We start from the raw sequence: 22,988 nt of genomic DNA, 5'->3' as shown, positions 1-22,988 counted from the left end.
ACAATAAATTAATTAATTCAAATCAAATAAATTTCAAAAAAACGAAAAAACAGCAATAGATCAAATTGACATGAGACATTCATGTCATCATTGACAATTTGACAAACATGATTCGATTCTCATGGGAATGGGAATCTCCTTTTATTTCATTTGTTTCATTAATGTTGGCAAACTAAATGAAAAATGATAAAATATAATAATAAGTGCCTATTATCTCATCAACAAAAACAATAACAACCATCTAGATCGGATCAAAAAAGATCAATTTGATTCTTTTTCTGTTGCTCATTCTTATTGAATTTGTTTTCAGCAAATCACAAAAATGTCAATTATACATGAATAATAGTATGCAATACGAATTTAAGGAAATAAAGATAACTTACTAAATTATTTTTTGCTCCACTTTTTTCATGTTGTTGTTCCGATTCTGTTTCAAATTTTCTCATTGTTGTTGTTGGCGTCATCATCATTTGTTCGAATAACATTAACCTTGATGATGATGGTGGTGATGATAAAGAATTATTCAATGGTCGTTGTAATGATAATGGCTGTTGTCTACATTGAATTGCCAATGAATTGGGTCCACTAGCAATACCAGCAGAAGCACCAATAATCGATTGTGATGATGGTGACAATAATGACGATGATGGTGATGACCGTTGTTGTTTTTGAGTCATAATACGATTATTATTCAAATTTGAATTCAAATTCATGCGACGATCTCGATGTTTATTATATGATTTTGAATTCGAACCACGTCCATCTCTATTGGTTGATGTCGATGATGATGATGAACTACAACCACCACCAAAAATATAGGCACTGAATGGATCTAATGTCTGGTGTTTTATGTAATATTGAATGGCAATTGTCAGTATGGCCAATAGATAAAAACTTAATATTACGCCAACATATATCACGGCATTTCTAGCAGATTCACTATTCGTATCAATTATCGCATGAGTATCAACTACAATCGATGGTTGATGATGGTGATTATGATGATGATGATGATCACCATTATTGATTGCCGTTATCAATATTGGATCATTACCATCAATCGAATTTATCATTGATGGTGATGATGCAGAAGCTGTTACATCATTGTTAATTGTCGATGATGATGATGTTGACATTATCATTAAACGTTCGGATGGATTTAATTCAGTTCCGCCAATTGCCGGTGATGATGATGATGATGATGATGATAATTGTCGATGTTGTTCATCTTGTGATCTAACAGGTGATACAACAATATTTCTATTATCATGGTTGAATGTATCATATCCATTATCATCGTTCATCGTCATTGTTGTTGACTGTCGTTTTCGTTGATTATCATTATTTAATAAATGCAATAATGATAAATTGGACTTCCGTTCATTATCTTTTATTAAATCATCATCATCATTATTATTGTGAGCTTGTTGTTGTTGTTGTAAATTGGCTGTCGTTAATAATTTTAGACAATTATTTCTAAGCCATTCGATTAGACGATTTTCATCATTACTAGAAATTGTCATTGTCGATGATGACGTTGCCATAATTATTATTTTATTTATTCACATTCATTCACTAAAATGAGGTGGGATGAATCTAAATATAGAAAAATAAAGAAAAAAAATTAGAATTCGAATACAAATTGTGAACAACATTTGACAATTTGATCAAAATAATCACGAGTGAAGAATGATGAACGGACTTTGATATCGGCAATAAAACCAATCTGATAATGCAAAACAAAGATTCGGTTCGAATCACATACACACACACATGTGTACACAGAAAATAACATTAACAGTTGTTCATAAATTTTGTTACATTTTTTCCCTCATCCGAAAAATTGACGAAAATCCTCATTGAAATAATAAAGTTTTATGTAATGGGAAAAAAAGCCGATGATTTGAAGCAAAATTCAATAACAATAAGATAAGGATTTTATTATCGAGAATTGTGTCTGTTTGTGTGAATATAGAATATCATGCATTAATCATGCATGGTTATTCAGTTCACTTCAACAACAACAACAACAACAATCATCATTATAATAATCCAATTTGATGAGTGGATGGCGAAAAAAATTCTTTGCTGATTTTCATCATCATTAACAATCGCAAATATTCTATTCTATTATACACAGCAACTATCTCTTGAGAGTCAACATCATCATCATCGACATTATTGGCTTAATTTCGAAAGTAGTGATGTGATGTGAATATGGGAAGAATCGATGATGAATCAATTTTGGCATTTTTTTCGGTTAGTTTGGTAAAGAGAAAGAAATCTCAAGAGAGACAGATAGACAGAATGATTACTTGCAACAGGGTTGTTTGAATATTTCGGTTTTTTTTAAATAAATGGGTGGAATTGACGTTCGACGGTAATTGTCAAGTTGAATGAAAAAAAAAATGCTGAAAGAAACAAATTTTCCAACCATTCTGTTGTTGTTGTTTGAAAACGCATTTCATTTGTTGATGCTTATGATGATGAAATGGAAAAAAAATTTAAATTTTTCCCCTTCATCTCCTCTCTTCAAATTCCATTGGGGACCGAGAACCATGAACAAGTGAAAAATGATAAAAAATAACATGATGTAATGATGTAATGATTATTGCTTTCGGCCAACAACCACATTACCACATTATAATCATCACGTATAATTTTAACTTATTCGAAATAAGAATCTTTTGTTTCTTGTACATGAGTTAACAGAGTGAATGAATTGAATTGAATTGAATTGTGAATGAATGTCGAAAACTATTATTATTCTGAGAAAAATAACAATAATACTTTTCACCAGTTGGTTGGTGGCGAATGATAGTTATGAAGTGCTTTTTCTGCTTCTCTCCACCATCTCATCCATACTAAATATCATAAATTTGACTCACTTAATGAATGAATTACAAAGATAACAAAATCGATCCATTTCAAGAATCAGCACTTGAATGTATATTAAATACAAAACAAAAACGTGGAGAAAAGAAATCTTGGAATTTTTTTTGCTTGTATCATCATCACATTAATAATGATGAGATAGATAGGGAAAGATGATTTTCATCTTTAAAACACACTCATACACACACAAATCTTGATGACATTTTCTTTTTTCAATGATGATGATCATTATTCAGACGTTATTTAGCTACTAGATTTTCACAAGATTAACCCCCTTTGCACCATTATATAGAGAATAATCTTGGAACCATGCAAGGCATTATAATGTAATTTGTGGACATGGACAAACATATACTACAAACAATTCTGTCCAGTATAATGTGACTTTTGTTTGTTTGTTTTTCTCGTTGAATACATTTTCGATAAACACACTATTCAATTACCACACAGTTGAATTCAGGCAATTTTCGTTCATTTTTGGTGATAAGCAAAATCATACAAAAATAACCCCGTATTTTTAAATGATAAAATTTCTCATTCCAAAAAAATCACGAATCAAACGGGAAAAATTCTATCGACTACGATTCAATCGATCAATCAATAAATGGAAAGAAAGCGAGAGAGTGACGGCAAAATCAAATTTGAATCTATATTTATTCGTGAATCTAAATTCCATTTCCATTTCCATTTCCATTTCTCTCTCTCCCTCTCTCTTGTTATATTTGAATTTGATTTATTTTTAGAAATTTCCTTACAGGTATGCGTGCGAATTCGTGACTGGAAACCATATTCGCATATATTTGTGAATGGAAAAATCGAACAATTGATTTTCGTTTCTGGTTCATAATACGTGATTTTGTTGTGAATATAAAATGAAATGATGGAGAAATTAATCAACTACCAAGTACAAAGATCGTCGATTATTATTTAGACGCTCGGAATGTAATCATGTGTAATGGAAATGAATTGGAAAATTTAATTTAACAGAGATACGTCTTACAAGCGAATCTGGTATAAGACATAGATACTTGAATGAATGGTTTGTTTGTTTGGTTTGGTTTGGTTTGGCTTGGTTTTTTCGGAAAAAAACCTTTAAAAATCCAACCGATTTTGTTGCTAGAAAACTTTCATTTTAAAACACAATTTATTCATTGGAAAATTCCTTGAGTGAATTTTTTAAAGCAAAATGAATCAAAATCAATTGAAAAGTCTATTGAAAGAATCAAAAGAAAAAGAAAATCCAAAGAAATGAACATAGTATTTTTTTGTATATAAATACCATAATTATTCTGAAATTTTGTGACGATTACATCATTCATTTACATTCAAAGATGATGATGATGATAATGATTACTTACAATAACAACGACGACGACGACAACAACACATACATGACATACATTTAATTAGCATAATAAATTTCGTTTAGTTTAAAATAGTTTACTTTAAGCATCATCACCATCATGTGAATTTTTCTTGCTAAAAATTGGATAAAAAATACTGCAATGAAATGATTGGAAGATGAACACACAAACACACGAAAAGACTTATTTGAATTAGATTTGATGAGGAAAAAAATGTTCATTAAATGAAAACTAAAACTTTTCTTGAAATTTTTAAGATTTCCAGTAGAAAAAAGAAACAAAAAATTCCGTAAACTGATATAGTTGGTCTCTTCAACTAACCAAATCTATACTAAGTGGTTTGGTTATCTTCGGTTTTTTCTCTGCACGGATCGATCATTTTTGGGAACTTTGGTTATTTTTCCTCATCATCATCATCATCCATAGTAGTTAGTTATGGGGGAGTAGTGTTAACGAGCTACTTCCTTCGCCCATCCGTTCGTCGAGAAAAAAAATTCAAATTTTTATTCCAAATGAATTGATTGGTTGGCAATTGAATATCCATACACACACACACACACACACATACACAAGCACAGATAGGTTGAATTTTTTGGCTCATTTGTTTCTTCGATTATACAAACCCTATATACAAATCATCATTCATCATCATCAACAACCAGAAACAAAAATTGGCAAAAATTCCAGGTATCCAAGAAAAATAACTGCTCAAAGTTTTGACCTGCGTGTCAGTGCGAGAGAGATAGAAAGAGAGAAAAATAGCAACAGCAACAAAACTTTAAATTTGCATGAATGATGAATGTGTTTGAAAGCAAAGCGGAAACATTCATTCATTCATTCCTTGATGATTTGCATTAACAGTTATTTTTCACCCTATGTGTGTTTGTCATGTATTTTATTTTTATTTTCTTGTCATCTGTTTATGTGTGTGTGTGTGTGAATGGTTGATTGAATAAACATTCAGGTCTGTTTTTTCTTTTTTTGATTTTCATCTCCAATCACACATCATATTTTCTCATGAGAATTTGAAAAATAAAAATTCCTAATAAGCAAAGAAAAAATATCGAATGATTTAAATATCAATTGATTGATTGATTGATGATGAAATAATAATCCCAATATAGATCGGAAAACGAAAATGGAACAAAAACCATGGAAACATACATGCGGAAAAAAGTTTTGGAAAAATCAGAATGAAGATGATTTTGATGATTAAATTATTATCTTTTCTTTTTCTCTCAATTTTAATACCTTTTCCATAGACAAACAAACAAACACATTTGTATGGATTCCCAAATGGGAAATGCAATCATCGTCACCATTTTTTGCAGCCATCAAATTAGTTTTTAGCAGAGAGATGTGGATCTTTTTGGAACAGAAATGAACGATTTGAGAAATGCGGGCTAGATACGGTTATTTATGTATTTATGTATCCATGTGAAGGGATACAAGCGTTAAAATCGGGGTAACCAATGAATATTTTCAATGAAATGAAATGGAATGGAATGATGACAGAAAATTTCGAAACATTTCAATAACAAGAACAACCATAACGAAAAAATCCTATCAAATTAAGACAGCAACCAAAAAGAAAAAAATCTACGAATCCCATCATCATCATCATCATCATCATCGATGTTATTGAATGATTAATTGATAATTTGACAGGAATTTGCCCTGAAACACACAACCTCACCACCTACCGAGATTGCCCTTGATAAATACTAGCACTGACAATTCTTTCATATCCATCCATCCACACACACTATATAAATGTTTCATTGTGTGAATCAGAAAAATAGCAGTAAAGAAAGAAAAACAAAAAATCGATAGTTTGATTAGTAAAAGTGGATGCAATAAATTAATGCTTTAAGGCTATCTATATATTGGGTGAGTGGTGAAATATTATAGTTCGACAGAATGTTCTCTCTCTCTCTGTGTGTGTGTTGTGCAATAATTATTCATTAAAATTGTCAATTGTCGTCATTGTTGTTATAATCTGTGATTTCATTGAAAATTTTTGTTGTTGGTCGATATTAATTCTGGGGAAAATTTTTTCCTCCATGCTTTTTGTTTATTGATTCTAATTAAGTATGTCTAAATCGATATTGTTATTTTTTCGTTTTTTGTTTTATTTCTTTGAAATTACTCAAGCATATCTGAATATAAGTGATATCGACATTTAATTCATTCATTTTCACTGATGAAATCAAGATGATCATTGTTATTAGTTTTCCCATTCTTGGATAAAAAAATGAATTGAATAAAAAGAGAATCGATCCAGGCAAATCTCTCTCTCTCTCTCTTCATTTCGAAACAAATGACAAAAATCAATTGAGATGGCCAAAACAACAATAACAATAACAATAACAACGTCAATATTGTCCAATCGAATCAGATCAATACATTTTCATATAGATAAAAAATAGTCAAAACATTTCAAGTTCAATTTGAAATACAATTCTTGAATGGCCATACTTTTCATATATAAAACCATGCACACAGGCAGACAAGAATTTAGTGGAAAAGTGAAATAGCATATGATGAGAATATGACAATTGAGGGGAAAAAAGATAATAATAATAATGATAACAATAATAATGATAATTAAAAGACAAAAATAATTAATATTTCTCTCTTTCCTATCAGATTGTGTCATTTATCTGTGAATGTATGAATGATGATGATCAAATAATAACAATGATACTTAGCAAATGAATGTTTGATGCTAATTAAGGAAACATTTAGCTGAAAAACAGAATGGAAATTGTTTCATTCTCTTTCTCGTCATTTATTCGCTCATTATCATAATGATTATTCAGTATTATAAAAATAAAAAGACAAACGAAACAATGAGGAAAAAAAATTAAAAAATGGTAACAATGATGAGGATGCCAAGTCCAGATCCATGATGATCGAATTCAAATTGGACAATGAAGAAATTTTTATTTACTATAAAAATCATCATGTCTTTCTGTTTCACTTGAATGTGGCTAACATTTCTTTCACAAATTTTTCGATCATCATGATCGGATCGACAAAATAATTAGAGCATTTCAGAAATTCAGAAATAAAAATGATGATAATTCAATTGGAATTTCAGAAACATTCCACAGGGCAGAAAACGACAAAGAATGCCAAACAAATTGTAATCAAATTACATTTCGATAATAATTCGAATGGACTATCTCGTAACATAGAAACATTTGTGTATTTATAAATAGAAGTGACCAACACAGCATATAGTGAACACGTTGATGAAAATGAATTCGAAAAATTTTTTTCCTGGAATTCAAGACTTGTTGACAATATTCTTCACTTTTTACATTCTAGTGTTATGCTGGACATTCCAATAAATGATGAACTATATGGTGACAATTTCGTTTTCTTGTTTTGTTTTGTTTGAACAAGTAAAAAGAAATAAAGCAACGTTCATGCATGATTTTATTGGAAATCAAATCAAACCAAAAGTAAAAGAGTGCTGGTGATTCCCACCCACTATAATGTTTTTCTTTTTCTTTTTTTTTTGAAAAAACTTGAACAAAATCCAATTCACGTATGCATGTGTGTGTATTTATTTTCTCCGCCGCTCGAACAACCAAACACAAAATTTAAATTTAAATTTCAAAAACAAAACACTTATATTTTGTAAAAAAACGAAATTCAAACCCTGATTTGTTTACCGAGAGACAGAGAGAGAGAGAGAGAGAGAGAGAGCAAGAGAAAGAAGCTGGTTATGAAGAGAAAATTGGAAATTTTCGAGAAAAAAAATGATGAAAAAATAAACCCAGGAAATAAAAATGATGATGGAAAAGAATTTATGCCCGAAGTGATTGATGATGATGAGATATGCAGAACCTCGAAAAAAGGAAACAAACAACAAATAAACAATCAAAACGGACGATTTCTGTTGTTGTTGTTATCAGCATACGAAATGATGACGAAAAACAAAACAGAAAAACAGAAAAGTTTTCAAATTCATTCAATCTGATTTGAAATGAGGAGCATGAACAAAGAAAAGTTGGCTTTTCCACATCACTTTTTTCTGGTGGCAAATTGCGAAGAATAAAAGAATTTTTTGTTTTGTTTCTTTGTCTATTGTCTTTCAACATTAAATTGTAAATCTAATGGCACCACTTCTTTCTGTTTGCCTGTTTATAATTTCAATTTAAATAAATTTCTCTTTCGTTCTCGATGAGAAAGAAAACGACAATTTTCATGACAACCAACCATGATTTAAACATGAAAATGGAAATCAAATCAAAATGGACATATTTCTGTAACATCATCATGTTGGCATTCATTTATTCATCGATGATTTTTCTTCACATTTCGCCATTCGATTCGATCGATTCAAGCAATGTAATGTATACACAAATTAATTGATGAATTTTCTTTAGTTTCCGGTCATAATGATATGCCATTGGTAAATTATGATCACAATGAAATCACTGAACCATTTATAAGGAGGATGATAATAATCATCATCATAATTTGCAGGCAAACAAACAAAGAAACAAAGCGAAAGCAAAAGAGACATGTATAATATGACCAATTCGCGTGGATCTCATCATCATCATCATCATATTATCATGATTGCAAAAATTTGTCGTTTTATTACTTGAAAAAATGGTGGAATCATTTTCCAGTTCAATGGATTCGTTTCTATCTCTCTCTCTCTCTCTCTCTCTCTCTCTCTCTCTCTCTCTCTCTCTCTCTCTCTCTCTCTCTCTCTCTCTCTCTCTCTCTCTCTCTCTCTCTCTCTCTCTCTCTCTCTCTGTTTCTATTTCTCTTAGAAATTTTACATTTTCCATCATAATCATCATGACTAATCATCAATGGAAAATGGTCTTTTGAGAAAAACCGAAAAAATCCTTCGGCCATAATAATAATCGATTATTTTGTGTTGACTTCCTTGAATTTAAATTAAAATTTAAAAACCTAGAAACATAATCAAAATGCCAAACAGAAATTTGAATCTGAACATATCGGAAATACACCTGGAATTGATTTCTCATCGTCATCCAGAAAAAAAATAAAAAAAAACTGAATAAACTAAATTTCATCAAGGGAAATAGAAAGAAAATTGCCTTGCTTTAAAAATTTCGATTGATGAAAAGTTCATCTTCAAGTTCATCTCAAGTTCATGAAAAGTTTTGCTATGTCGATATCGACCTATATATGAAATGGGTCAATTTTTCCTTTGTATTACGGGTTAATGGAATTCATGTTGGTCATAATTAATAAATAAATGTTTTAGTCGTTGTCAAATATTAATAGATAAATTCAATATGTCTCCGCCTCTCTCGATTAATGATAAAGAACCTATAAGAAGATTATGGATCAATGAATTTTGAATTTTTTTCAATTCATAATGATGGAGCTGATTCCAATGAAATGCATTTCAAAAGAAAAAATGTATGAACCTGATGATCTGAGTAGATAATTTGATTTGGCCATTATTTCCCTATCGTTTTGTTTCGTTAGATTATGATAATAAAGTTGGCTACTTTAGTAGACATGTTCAAAATTTATTCCAGAATTTTGTCAATTTTTTTCATCTCGGAAAAATTTACAAAATTTCCCTAGAGAAGCGGTTGTAGTTGTAAAATGGAAATTTCCCCATACAACAACAACAACAACAACTATTTAGTTTTATTGAATATGAATAATACAAGTATGAATGATAAAAAATAAAAATTATAGTCAAACCAAACCATGATGTGATGTGTGTAACAACAAATGAATAGAGCACATGTGTGTTTTGTGTCAACACGAAGAAGAAGCTGTTTATATACATTGCTACCATTGGTCGATAGTTGAGTCATACTTTAATTCCGGTAAAACAAATGTTCCATGTGTGTGTGTGTGTGTGTGCTTATTACTTAGTTTTTGACTTTAAATTCCAAGTTGAAATAAAAAAAATCCGGTAATTAACAATAGGCATACTTTGCGCCATTTGAAATGCGATAGAATCACGAACAAAAAAGAACGGAAAAGCTCAGAGACCATAATAAGGATGATATTAACATTAATAATAATTAATACTCTACTCTAGATCTAACATATAAGATATACAAACACATTTTTCATCTCTCAATGTCTTCTTATGAAAAAGAGGAGAAATGAACCAGTAAAACCTAAATAGTGAAGGACCAATTCAATCATTATGATGAAAACTCTATAAACAAAATGTGCACATTATTGGCTAAATTGAAATTTTAAAATGAAAAAAACTTAGTAGCTAGTCGTTTTTTAGCTAATTTTTTCACATTTAAACAAAAAATCCGTTTGTGTATGCGTGGACGCGTTCAGAATAGAATAAAGCCGAAAACAACAACGACAATGACTCTGGAACATGATGAATAAACAGACAAAAACGAACAAAAAACTATTTCCAACAACAGTGGTGATGGAGATGGTGTTAGGATCCTCTGATTGCAAATTCAATTTTTTCATTCATTCATTTGAGGTGAAAAAACAATTTTAGTTTTTCTTTTCTAAATTTAGAATAAATAATATTTCGAAAAACAGAATCGACCTGGAATGGAAATAAAATAATCACAAAATGAATAGAAATCATTTTTTTTCTTTTGGTTATTATTCTGGCGCAGGAATGAAATTGTTGAATGAATGAACAAAAAAAAACTTGAAAATCAACTTTTATTCCATGTAACCGAAAAAAACAATCCAAACAAAGAACGTCGAACAAGAAATTCAGCCACCAGTTTCAGTTCGGTTCGGTTTGTCATGAATTTTTCAATAGGTTTTTTTTCATTTCCCAAATACAAATATCTACAGGGCAATCAATCAGTCCAAAATGATGGGAATATTTTTTTTCCAATTCTGTCCATTCGATGAAGATGGCCACCAAATTTTTAAATTTCCTCAACTTTTAAATCGAACCAATTATAATTTATTATTTATTATCCTCACGATTCCAGGAATATAAGTGAGAAACAAATGTGTCGCATTTCATATCCATTTTTTCGGAAAGAAAAATGAAAAGAAAAGAAAAGTATGCAAATGGAAATGTGTCACAAACAATCATGCATGCATTGAATCAATCAATTGATTGATTAAAAATCTGAATATTTATATCGGATCTAATTTCTGTGATATACGATTCTTGACATTGGAGCTTATTATTATTGTGTGGAAAATCCATTGGATTGAAAAGCAGGAATTTAGAGGAAAAAAAATGAAACACAACTTTCTGCTTTCTTGACGTTTGCCATCATTATCAGCTGATGAAGTTTGTGAAACACAAGTGAAACCCACTAATACAAATGATTAAGATGATAATGACATTACATTTTGGCCAGAGCATAAACAAGAGAAATGAAGAATCAAATTATAACCCGAACATGGATCAAGGATTAAATGTAAATTCCAGAGTAACAACCATAACAAGCAACAACAGCAACGAAAACATTTATTCAGGAAATAAATGAAAAAAATTCTGATAATTGGATTTCTTCGTCACCATCATCATCATCATCATCAATTTATTATTCAATCAACTAAAACATACACATATCAATTACCAAAGAAAAAAAGAGAAAAAAGATTTATATTGATTATCATCATCCGGTAATTGGTTGACCAGAAACGATATATCATCGATGATATCTGTCGGTTTTTTGTTTTGCCAGAAATAATCTCGGCTAAACATTAGAATGGCGAATGTTGTCGAATTCCATTTCAATTCATTCATTCAATCAATCAATCAATCAATTGGAATTGAAAATTCATTAAATTACATTTCCTTTTAAAAAACCGGGATTTTTTTGACAATCGAAAAAGAATTCTTTCTTTCCATTCGATTCAATGAGAAAATAAGTTACCCTAGAATCGCGACTATAAGACGCAGATGTTTTTTTCAGAAGAAGTGATTTGTTGTAATTGACAACTTATGAAACAGATCTGCTTTTGAAAAATAAAAATCTATATGTTATGTTATGTTATATGAGTAAAATTCAAAATATTCGACCAATTACAACTTTTTTCCATGAGAAAATTTCATTCTTATATTCGCGATTTTAGGGTACTTTTCTTTTATTCCCTACACTCATCAATTCTCTAGTGAACCGAAATCAAAATAAACATCAAGTAAATAAATTGAAAGCAATGATCGAAATGGATGTCTGTCTGTCTGTGTGTGTTTTAGAAAGGTTAATGGAGATGACCTGAACAACAGCAAATCAAACAAGCAAAAAATTTACTGAAGATAAAATATATCAATTTTTCAGTTGAAAGAAACACAAACACAGATACAGGTAATCATGATCACAAACAAACAAACAAAAAAAATGAGTCAAGTTGTAATTCTAAAATTTAATTAATTAAATTTTCTACTTCATTTATGTCTGTCTTTCGCTTTGTGTCTATTTTGGTCGAAAATTTGGTTTCGTTAGATAACGATAACAATGATAAAAAGTGGCACCATTATCACTTAATTCCAAAGTGAATCAGATGATCTACTAGTTTTTTTTCATTCTTTCTTTTTCGTTTTGTTTGAGTAAACATAATTTATTGGATACTCATTGCCTCACTCACTATTTTCACAATCTTTAGATTCAACAATTTGATTAAATTGAATTGAATTTTTTTTTTGTTTTTGTTTCCTAAATTCTAAAATTGTTTGCCCATACAGACAATTTCGTCTCAACAACGAAAAGTAGAGTGTAACAATCCATACAAATCATTCATATATCAATTATCCTAAGGGAAAATCAACGAAAATTATCATTATTTCATTCAGTCCTTCAGGGCAAGAATCGTATTACGGAATACAAAAAACAACAAATGAAATATTGTTCACATTCTATGTGGATGAAACAAAATAGACCAATAGAAATAAATAAACACTAAAGTGAGTGAGTTGATCAATGATCATTAAAACCTAAGAAAAGAAATTCTATTCAGGTTTTTTTCGTTTCTTATCATGAAAATTTGATAAAAAATGTGCAAAAATTTATTGAATTGACCAACTTGAAAATGGAATTTATCAAATATAATTTCCCTTTCGGCCATTGTTACTATTATTATAACATCATCATCATTATTATTCATTGTAAATATTCTGATAGAAATAAATAAATAAATAAATTGAAATTGAAAAGGAAATGAATGAAATGAAAAATGTTGCCATTTTTCTTCATTTGAATATAACCAAATTATTCATCGCATCACATCAAATCCTATTATTAGTTATTAGAATCCATCCTGGTTCTATTCCAAGAAGTGATTAATTTTTTCCCCAACTTTCTATACGAAAATTCTTACAGATCAATTGATGATTTCGGTTGATTTACTACTATGCTAAAGCAGAATCAGCAGAATCGGCAGAATTCAAACAAATGAACAACCAAGAAAAAAACAAATTGTCCGAATGGGAAATTATATTTGATAAATTCCATTTTCAAGTTGGTCAATTCAATAAATTTTTGCACATTTTTTATCAAATTTTCATGATAAGAAACGAAAAAAACCTGAATAGAATTTCTTTTCTTAGGTTTTATTTTATTTCATTTTTTTTGTTGCAATCAAGTATACTTGAATACACAAACACACAAACAATCATTCACTCAAACGGTATTGGAAAAAAGAATAAAAAAAGACCTGTTCCAATTGTAGCATGAAACTTTTTTTCAATAAGCGACAATGTGTGCATGGAATTTATATTACGTAATTCATAAAGTACATACAACTGACACACCCCACGCACAAACATAGTTGTTGTTGCTGTTCATTTTTGTTTGCATTTCTATTGCTGCTGTCGGTTGGTTTGTTGCTACAAGCACAGCATTCATCCATTCATGAAACGATTGGTTTTTTTGTCGTTTTCTGATCTGATTCAAAAAATTCAATTATAAACGAGGGAAAAAAACTTTTTTTCATTTACAATGAACCAGTTTTCATTCGATTCAAAAAACCGTTTAGAACCACGCACGAATACAAAGATAAATGTATCGGTTGTAAATCACACAACCAATGTAAAATGAAACCAAACAAGAGATAAATAAAAAAAAATGCCAACAACAGAAAGAGAAAAAAAAGATGAGATAACTCCTATCAAAAAAGGCATGAAAGTGGTTTTCTTTAATTGAAAAATCAGATCCAAACAACTGATAGATAAAATTTTTCTTAAAATTTTCCTCCCATTTCACATTCGAAATTCATAGAGCATATATATTAATTTATTGCTTCTAATGAAGTCTTTTATTCATGCAAATTTTTTTACTTTTGGTAATGACTGCTGTCATATAAATAAAAATGGCTTATATTATAACATTATCCGTTATACAACTGAGAAAAGAACTGAATTTCATCAGAAAAAGTAAACAAAAATAAATGAAAAATCATGAATAAATTACAACAAAATAAAACATTCACATATTTTCAATCCAAACACACACACACACACACTAAAACAAAAACAAAAAAAACACACACATCATTAATATTCTTACGTGAAGAATAAGGAAAATTTATTTTAAGGTTCTTGACGTGAAGAAAAATTCCAAGAAAATGAGTAAGATATCTTTTCTATAACAACACCATCAAATATGATCACGCAAAAACACGATTTAAACTTTGAACTTTTTTTTTTATTTAAAAACAGAAAAAAAATCCATTAAAAAACAAAAACATTTTATAACATCTCAGTCATCATCATTTGAACACGGATTCTGATGGATGCGTTTCACAGATGATATCATCCTCAACGAAAATTCATAGTGAAAATAAGTATAGGAAAAATGCATTTATGTAAAACATAACGAAATCTAAATTCGGGTTTTAGCCAAGTAAAAATTCCATGACACGACCGTCAATTTCGCACACACACCGCAATCCATAAACAAAAACAAAGCACACTTTTACTACCAATAATCACCCTATCGAAATGAATGAAAATGTACCGTTTGTATGTTGAAAAAAGATGTAAAAAATGTTGGCAAATAATCATTAGAATCACCAACATCATCATATACTAAGTAAGGAAACTTTGTCTCTCTCTCTCTTATTCTCTCTCACTATCCTAATACTAATGATAATGATGATAACCATAATGAACATGAGATGGGGAGAGAGAAAATGGAAGTGAACAACAAAATGAAGTGAAGAAATGAATTTTTTTCAACCAAAGTAATTCGGACAAAAGAAAATTTTACCTTTGAACGATGATGACGAGAATATTTTTTCCGGTTTTTATTTGGCCAATGTCAGAAGTATCGAAACTATGGACTAGATTTTTTGATGATGGATGTGAAATAAAAGTAAACAAAATATTCAATATTTGAATGGAAAACAAAGATCTTGTTTGCTTACAAGATTATTCACTGGGGAAGATGAAATGAAAGAATTCAATTTTTTTCAAAAAAAATTGAATTTAGTTTCTTCTATGGTTTTTATTTTTTATTTTTTTTTGTTCGCTTGCAAAATACAAACAGGATATGTGGATTTTTTTCTGTTTGTTTCTTCATATTCAATTACTGTGGCAATTTCTTCGTTGCTGTTGTGTCTGTTATGCTGACCGTTTGTTGTATCGTTGTTTGTTCAAATGGTGACTCAAGTGAATATTTCCACATCACCAATGTTATCATTGCCGTCATCTAACAACACAAATCACTATTTGAAAAAAAACCACAAAAAAGAAAAGAATCACCGGAAACGTATGGTTTGGTGGTCAACGTTTTCATTTCAGAAAAAACAAAATGTCATTTGGGTAACAAAAAAAAAATTGAACTGTTGAATTGAAATTTAAATTTGAATCTAAATTATATAAAGGTTATCTTGACAAAATGGATCAGCATCTGTATACGAAAATCTTTCTTATTCGTTGATTATGAATGGTTTTATGGCCATCCTCTTTTGAACAAAATTAGACAAAATCATGATGCAAAGAGCGAAAAACTAACAAAAAACGTGTCGTGTCCAATGAATACAACACACACATTCATGAAACAAGAAATCGAATGGAATTCGTATGATCCACAATGATGATGATGTACTGAATATTGTTGCAAAAAACACAGTTCACAATGTATATTCAACAACGAGGACGGTAGAGAATTCTTTTCTGGATTTGATTCTCAGATTCGACGCAATTTAATACCGAACGTACAACACACAGTGGCCATCAACCAATTTCATTTTTGGCGACTGTGTGTGCGTGTGTGGATTCATTGTACCATTTAGCCAATATTCTGATGATGAATGATAGCCCGCTAAATAACCATGAGAGTCACTGATTTGTAACAATTGGCGAAATGAAAATGAATGAACTTTTATGGTGGAAAAAACGAAGCAGCAGCATTAAAAGCAAAAGCAAAAATGATTCCACAATAAACCGATAAAAGCTGGATTGAGGATGATGTAAATCTGATGATAATGATGATGATGATGATTAAATGTCGTCGTGGCCCTTGTTGCTTACTTGCTTGGTTGGTTGTTTTTATTTGCTTACTGATGCGGCTGTGCTTATCATTATATCATAGTTAGAAATTGAATAGGCTATATATTCGTGTGGTTGGCGATGGCTCAAAAATAAATTCAATGGAATCAATGGTTATTATTTTATCAAAAAAAATGTTTTTTACCATTCCTAAAATTTTTTTCTCCCAATTCAAAAAATCTCTTTCAACCAATCATCCTAAATGACATCATTAATGGTGAAAATTTTTAGAAAGATTTATTTTCAAACAAAAAAAAATTGTTCCAAAAACATTTAAATAACAAGAGCAAAAAAAAAAAATGCCAGAAACCGAAAGAGTTTGTGGTGGTAGTAGTGGTGAATCAAACTCAAACGAACCAAAACGGATGGGGAATCACCATCTTGATCATCAACCATAATGACGGCAAAAGATTCAACAGCAAAGCAAAGTAAAGAAGAACGAAAAAACGATGAAACAAGAAAATCTGACAAGCAAACTAAACCGACCAAAACATAAAACAAAAACATGGAACCCGAATTACATATAACAACAACAACAACAACAAGCAGATTGTTTGTGTGTGAGTGTGTTTTCACCATCTTTCTCTATATATACGACTAGGAATCTTCAATATGACCAGAATCAATAAAAATGAAAAAGTAACCAGAGAAAAACAAGAATAAAGACAACAACAACATCCATCAAATTCATAGTGTAATAATCATCAAACCAGAAATCCCGGGATAACTTCAACGAGTGCAAAAAAACAAAAAAAAAAAAAAAAAAAAAACAAAAAACTTATATAAATACCATACAGAGAATTGTCAGACTGCTTTTTTGAGCTTAATACATACACAACAGTATGTGATGTAAGAAAGTTGACTAGACACACTAAAAAAACAAAGAGATAAGGCCATCAAAATTTTTCATTTATTTGTTTTGTGAAGCCAAAAACACGTCACCAGGATTACGAATGGATAGAAGATGAGGCCCATTTCAATTTAGCAAGACCTTAATAGCATAAAATATAATATTAGAATCGAAAATTTTCAACTAAATCAAGCTCAAGAAGCAAACTAGAAAACTTTTGTTTTTATATATTACAGAAAAAATAAAGAAAAAAAAGTTTGTCATCGATTTGCGGTTGATTAGATGATGATATTTGTTTGACCTCGGTTGACCTTTTATTTTGTACCATTCATTCATGTTGATAAGATATGAATCTCTATAAAGATGATAAAGATAACTATCTACGACAATTGAACAGAAAATGAATCAATCAAAAAGCCTGTTGTAATTGATATCGATTAATTCGACTAAGACGATATAACATTGAAGCCAACAATAGAATTTGAACATGAGCCACTAAATTATTGAAGCGTTTTTTCGACTATAGCATCTTATTCTTCTATGGGTCATTCTGAAATATTTGGAAACAGGAGAAAGGGAATAGTGATGATGATGATGACGAAATAAAAGGTCAAAATAAATGCTGATGTTTTTTTATTTATTTGTTCCTGTGCTGTTGTCGTTCAGTATCGTAGGCGAATATTGATTTCATCTATTTTTATATACGTAATTCTTCCCAAGGAAATTCGCGTGTGTACCGGGATACGGGAAAAACTTATTCAACTTTGATGAAAATTGTTTTCTTCTTTGTGGTGTGTTGTTTTTCAAAATTTTGGTTATTTTTCCGAAATGATAATCGAATAATTCGACAAACAAACAAAGAATGAAGATTGTAAAATGAAAATTTGCACAGAAATCCTCACCCATATCATGAATTTTTCATTTTAGCATTAATACACTATTTTCAAAGTTTCAATTCTGTCATTACATAATGTTCACATGACATGAAATCTAATACAGGATGATCTCGTTGTTTTTTTTTTTGAAATTTGATACATTTTGTTGTTGTTTGATTTGTTTGAACAGAAAAAGTAGAGAGAAAACTTCATTATTATTAATTACAAAAATTTTCATGAAATCTAATTCACCCATATAGCAAAAAGATTGGATTATATTCAAGAATTAATCAAGACAGAAAAGAAATATCGTAAATGATTCGATATATCGATATCATCATCATATATACAAAACAAACACATTTGAATCGCCAACAATTCGTTCATTACTTTATCGAAATTAATGGTTCGAATTTGTAATGAATGATCAATGAGGATTTAATCATCATCATCATCATCATCATTATATAAATGGAAAAGCGAACAAACATCAAGATAACGAAAATGTACATCCTTTAATTGCTGTGCAATGTGTATATTTTGGAATTAATTTCACACAACAATATACATTCGATATATATTCGATATTTTTTTCACTGTTTATCCAAATTACTGCCTTAAAGCATAAAAAGATAGATAGAGTGAAAAGAGATTAAGTCTTTTCTGCTTGTAAATATAGGACATTTTTGTTGTTGTTGTTGTTGTTGTTGTCGTCGTCGTATATTTACTTACTGTTGCATTTAATTAAATTCCAAAGAAAAAAGAATCAAGTCTATCATTATCATTATCATTACAAAATGGTAAATCAAATGAATCGATTCGATTAAAAATAAAAAAAATGGAAAAATTCTTCAATCAAACTGATCATCATCATCGTATTTATTATCATCTATCGCTATTATCATCCATGTTGTATATGGGGTTTGTGTTTTTTTGTTTTCGAAAAATAATTGAGACCCATCTGTGATGATGAGGATAGCGATCATCCACACATACACTAATTAAATTTAGATTTTCAAAACATTGACGATGACTGAGTAGACACAAGACAACAACACTTTTGGGAATCTTGGGGATCATAGCGATATTTTTCTGGGTGAAAAAAGAAAAGAAAAACCATTCAAACAATTTACAGTTCATGCGCGATGATCATCTCATTGAAAAAAAAAAATTTAAATTTACGAAAAAACGAATTTTTTTTGCTCAAAGATAATAAAATTATATGACAAGAAATGTATTCCAATTTCTTTTTCGCAGTCAAATAACTAATTTAATTAAATTATATATCAACAACGAAGAGAAGAAGAGAAGAGAATGGACAATAATTTTTCAATAGTGAAAAATGATAATAATAATAACATCAACGACGATAACAAAATAAAAAGACCGGATTCACTTGAATGACAACGACGCTCAATTGAATATTTTTTTTTGTTCGTTCAGTTAGGCTAGATGATTTCAAATGAATCAAATGTCATTATCATCACCAAACACCGTTTTGCTATGGTGGGAAATAATTTTTATATGGTTGACAAAAAAGGATTCGGTTTTGGACTTTTGGCTACAATGATGATGGTGATAAATAATAAAAGCTGAAAATTTATTAATTTTTTTTTTGAATGAAATTGAATGCAATTTTCTCTCTTTCAAAATGAACCAGAAAAAAAAATGATACCCGTCACACAACATTTGAATGAATTGGGTGGAATAAAAGAATCGAACAATCGATTTTACATCAAACCAACCCCAAAAAAAGAACGTTTGAAAATGAATCGTACAAAGTATTCGAATATGACTTTGGGTGTTGTTGTAAACGACGGGGTAATCATCGCGATGGAAAACACATTCATTACAACAATAGCAACGAGAATTGAAGAATACATGATGATCATCATCAATAAAAAGAAAAAGAAAAATTCCTTATGGATCGAAGATAACAACAACAACAAAAACGACTAAAGAATCAATGAAATGAAATGGATCGATCCAACAATCGAATCGAATCAATCATTCGATATATGGAAAAAAATTGACCAAGTCATCCATATGGTTGTGATGAAGATGTTCACAATGATGATGATGGTAGTAAGTAAGTAATGGTCCAGACAATTTCAACATATATATGACCATCAAAATAACGATGATGACGAATAAAATTCAATGAATAGAATGAGAGAAAAAATAAACTTTATAAGAATGTAATGATGATGTGAACAATATACTGGATAAGCTAAAACTTTTTTGTTGTTGTTCTTCATTTCCTATTCTTTGTGTGTGTCTGTGTGTGTATGTGTTTGTCGATGACAATTATGAAAACATTTTTTTGTATCGTCATCTTTTTTTTGTGGTGCTGGTGGTGACGATTGTAGTATTGTAATAGTTGTCATCTATCCTGTGTGCACACATGTGTGTGTATGACGAGAAAAGAAAACTTTTTCATTTTCATCATCTTCATCTTCATTATTTCGAATGACTTTATCTCTTGGTCATCTTTTTTTTCTCATCACTATTTATCTATCTGATAGAGAAGGGGATGGACAATTTTCATCTCCTTTCACGTCAATTCAATGTCAAAATTGTAACCAAACAAGACAAAAATGAAAAGTATGAGTACGAAATGAATATCGGCACCGGATAAATTAGCTATAGCTCGCATATATCGTTTGCAATAGTTGTAGTCAATTTTAAAAAACAAGTCATACATTCATTAACTAAGTAATGTTAATGAAAGAATGGATCCGACCAATTCGTCTTGATTGATTCATTCATTTATTCTTGTTTTCCTCTTTTTTTCTTCAGAAACTCAGAAATCAATATTCTTAATTATACGTTCATTTCTAATGAAAATCTCTCCACTCTCAGTTGTTTCATTCGCTTGGGAAATAAATCCTACTGACGAAATCAATCTAGATTCTCGAACGGTGTATAACTGTGAATAATGATGAAAAAAAACATGACATTATCATCATCATCATCATCATCATCATCATCATCATCATCATCGTCATAATTATCATCAATGAATCAAGAAGAATCAAGAATGAAGATTCACATTTTCAAATCATTATTTGATGCATTTGTTTTTAATTATGCAATGAAAGTTTTGTTTTGCTTCATCATTTGTTTCATTTACAAACTTTGTCTAACAACATTTATTATAAATTCAAGTACAAGTGGAATTTTTTCTTGTTGAAATTGTCATGTACATCGTTTGTTCAGGATGATGATTATGATAGGAAATCAAGTGGAAAACAGAATAAAACCTCAAGAACAAAAACAATCAACAACAACAAACAACAGAAAAAAAACATAAGCGGACTGAAAAACTAAAGAACCAGAGAGAAAGAGAGAAAAAAACAAAATTTTATTTCGTTTCAAAACAAATGTTCATCATCATCATCGTTGTTGTTTTTGTTGTTGTTAATGTCATCATTGTTGACAAATGATGATAGGAGAGATTAAAACGAGAAAGAGAGAGGATTTGTTTTGCAACGAAATTTTTTTCTCTTCGTTCTGGTTAATCTTGAGAATTTGGTTTTCATTCATTTGTCAACAATAACTGATACGACCATGGGTAAATTGAATGAAAATTATTTTTAAAATATTATCATTCGAAACATGGATTCGAGACAATAAATATCATTAGATGACAAATGACATATGGAATGGCCATGAACTATTTTAAAATATCGAACATTCAAACAAAACACATGATCATAAATAATAAAGAATGGAAACAAAGAAAACCAATCTCTCAACACTTTAGAGAAAATTTTAGGCGCACAATCTTCAATTCTTCAAAGGAATGAAGAGAAATTATTAAGAATATCGACAATTCAGTGAAAAAACAACCAAAAGAGTTAGTAAGGGGGTATTGATTATTCACGTGTGTAAAAAATCAATCAGAAAATATGATTTCACGATTATGATAATAATAATGACAAAATGACACTTACATTCAGAGATCGAGAAGAATAGATTGAAAATTGTGAACATAACGGAAATCTTCTTATGGATGGCAAAAAATTTGGTGAGATTAATATTGAAATTTTCAATTTTTTGCTGTAGTCGTCGTTTTTTCCTGATAATGACGGATTTAAAATAGCAGAAACAGGAATTGCACATATTATTAATATGGATGGGAAAAAGAATCTTTAAAGATTCTTTTTTTCCTGTTTACTGATGTGTGATGGAATGATGAATTTTTATAAAGTCAAATTGACAATCTTTCCTTTGAAAGTGAGCATATAAACAAATGAATGAATATGATGGTTGACACACACACACACACACTCATAGAATAGTCAGATTCTTTTAATCAATTTAATCGAACAATTTCTGTTGATGCCCAAAATAAATAAACAATCTTTGATTTTCGATAATGAAATAAAGATGTATGTTTTTGGTAGATGTGGTCATTCATGAATTGGAAAATCGAGCGTGAAAAAAATTTAAATGACAAAAAAGAAGAAAAATCTCTTTGCTTATTTGTTGTGTAAGCATTGTTGTTTCTTGTCTACGATGATATGAATCAAATAAATTGA

The 22,988-nt window shown here is 29.8% G+C and overlaps 1 protein-coding gene across 4 annotated transcripts in view; it reads right to left on the bottom strand.

Moving 5' to 3' along the window:
- The window catches only part of LOC124497792 (uncharacterized), a 24,399-nt gene extending 1,411 nt beyond the window's left edge, over positions 1 to 22,988 (bottom strand). Inside the window, exons 1-3 of one of the 4 annotated variants that reach the window (XM_075734328.1) lie at positions 15,594 to 16,260; positions 15,437 to 15,509; positions 384 to 1,596 (exon numbers count right to left, since the gene is read on the bottom strand). In XM_075734328.1, coding sequence (XP_075590443.1) covers positions 384 to 1,544 — 1,161 coding nt within the window. In that variant the 5' untranslated portion in view covers positions 1,545 to 1,596; positions 15,437 to 15,509; positions 15,594 to 16,260. Of the gene's footprint in view, positions 1 to 383; positions 1,597 to 1,653; positions 1,780 to 15,436; positions 15,510 to 15,593; positions 16,261 to 22,400 lie in introns of those variants that run through there. The other 3 variants (XM_075734331.1, XM_075734330.1, XM_075734329.1) reach the window with 3 other exon arrangements.

Source organism: Dermatophagoides farinae, chromosome 9, assembly GCF_024713945.1.
Source record: "Dermatophagoides farinae isolate YC_2012a chromosome 9, ASM2471394v1, whole genome shotgun sequence".
Lineage (NCBI taxonomy): Eukaryota > Metazoa > Arthropoda > Arachnida > Sarcoptiformes > Pyroglyphidae > Dermatophagoides > Dermatophagoides farinae.
Note: the sequence above shows the minus strand (reverse complement) of the source record. Positions and strands in the feature narration are given on the sequence as shown.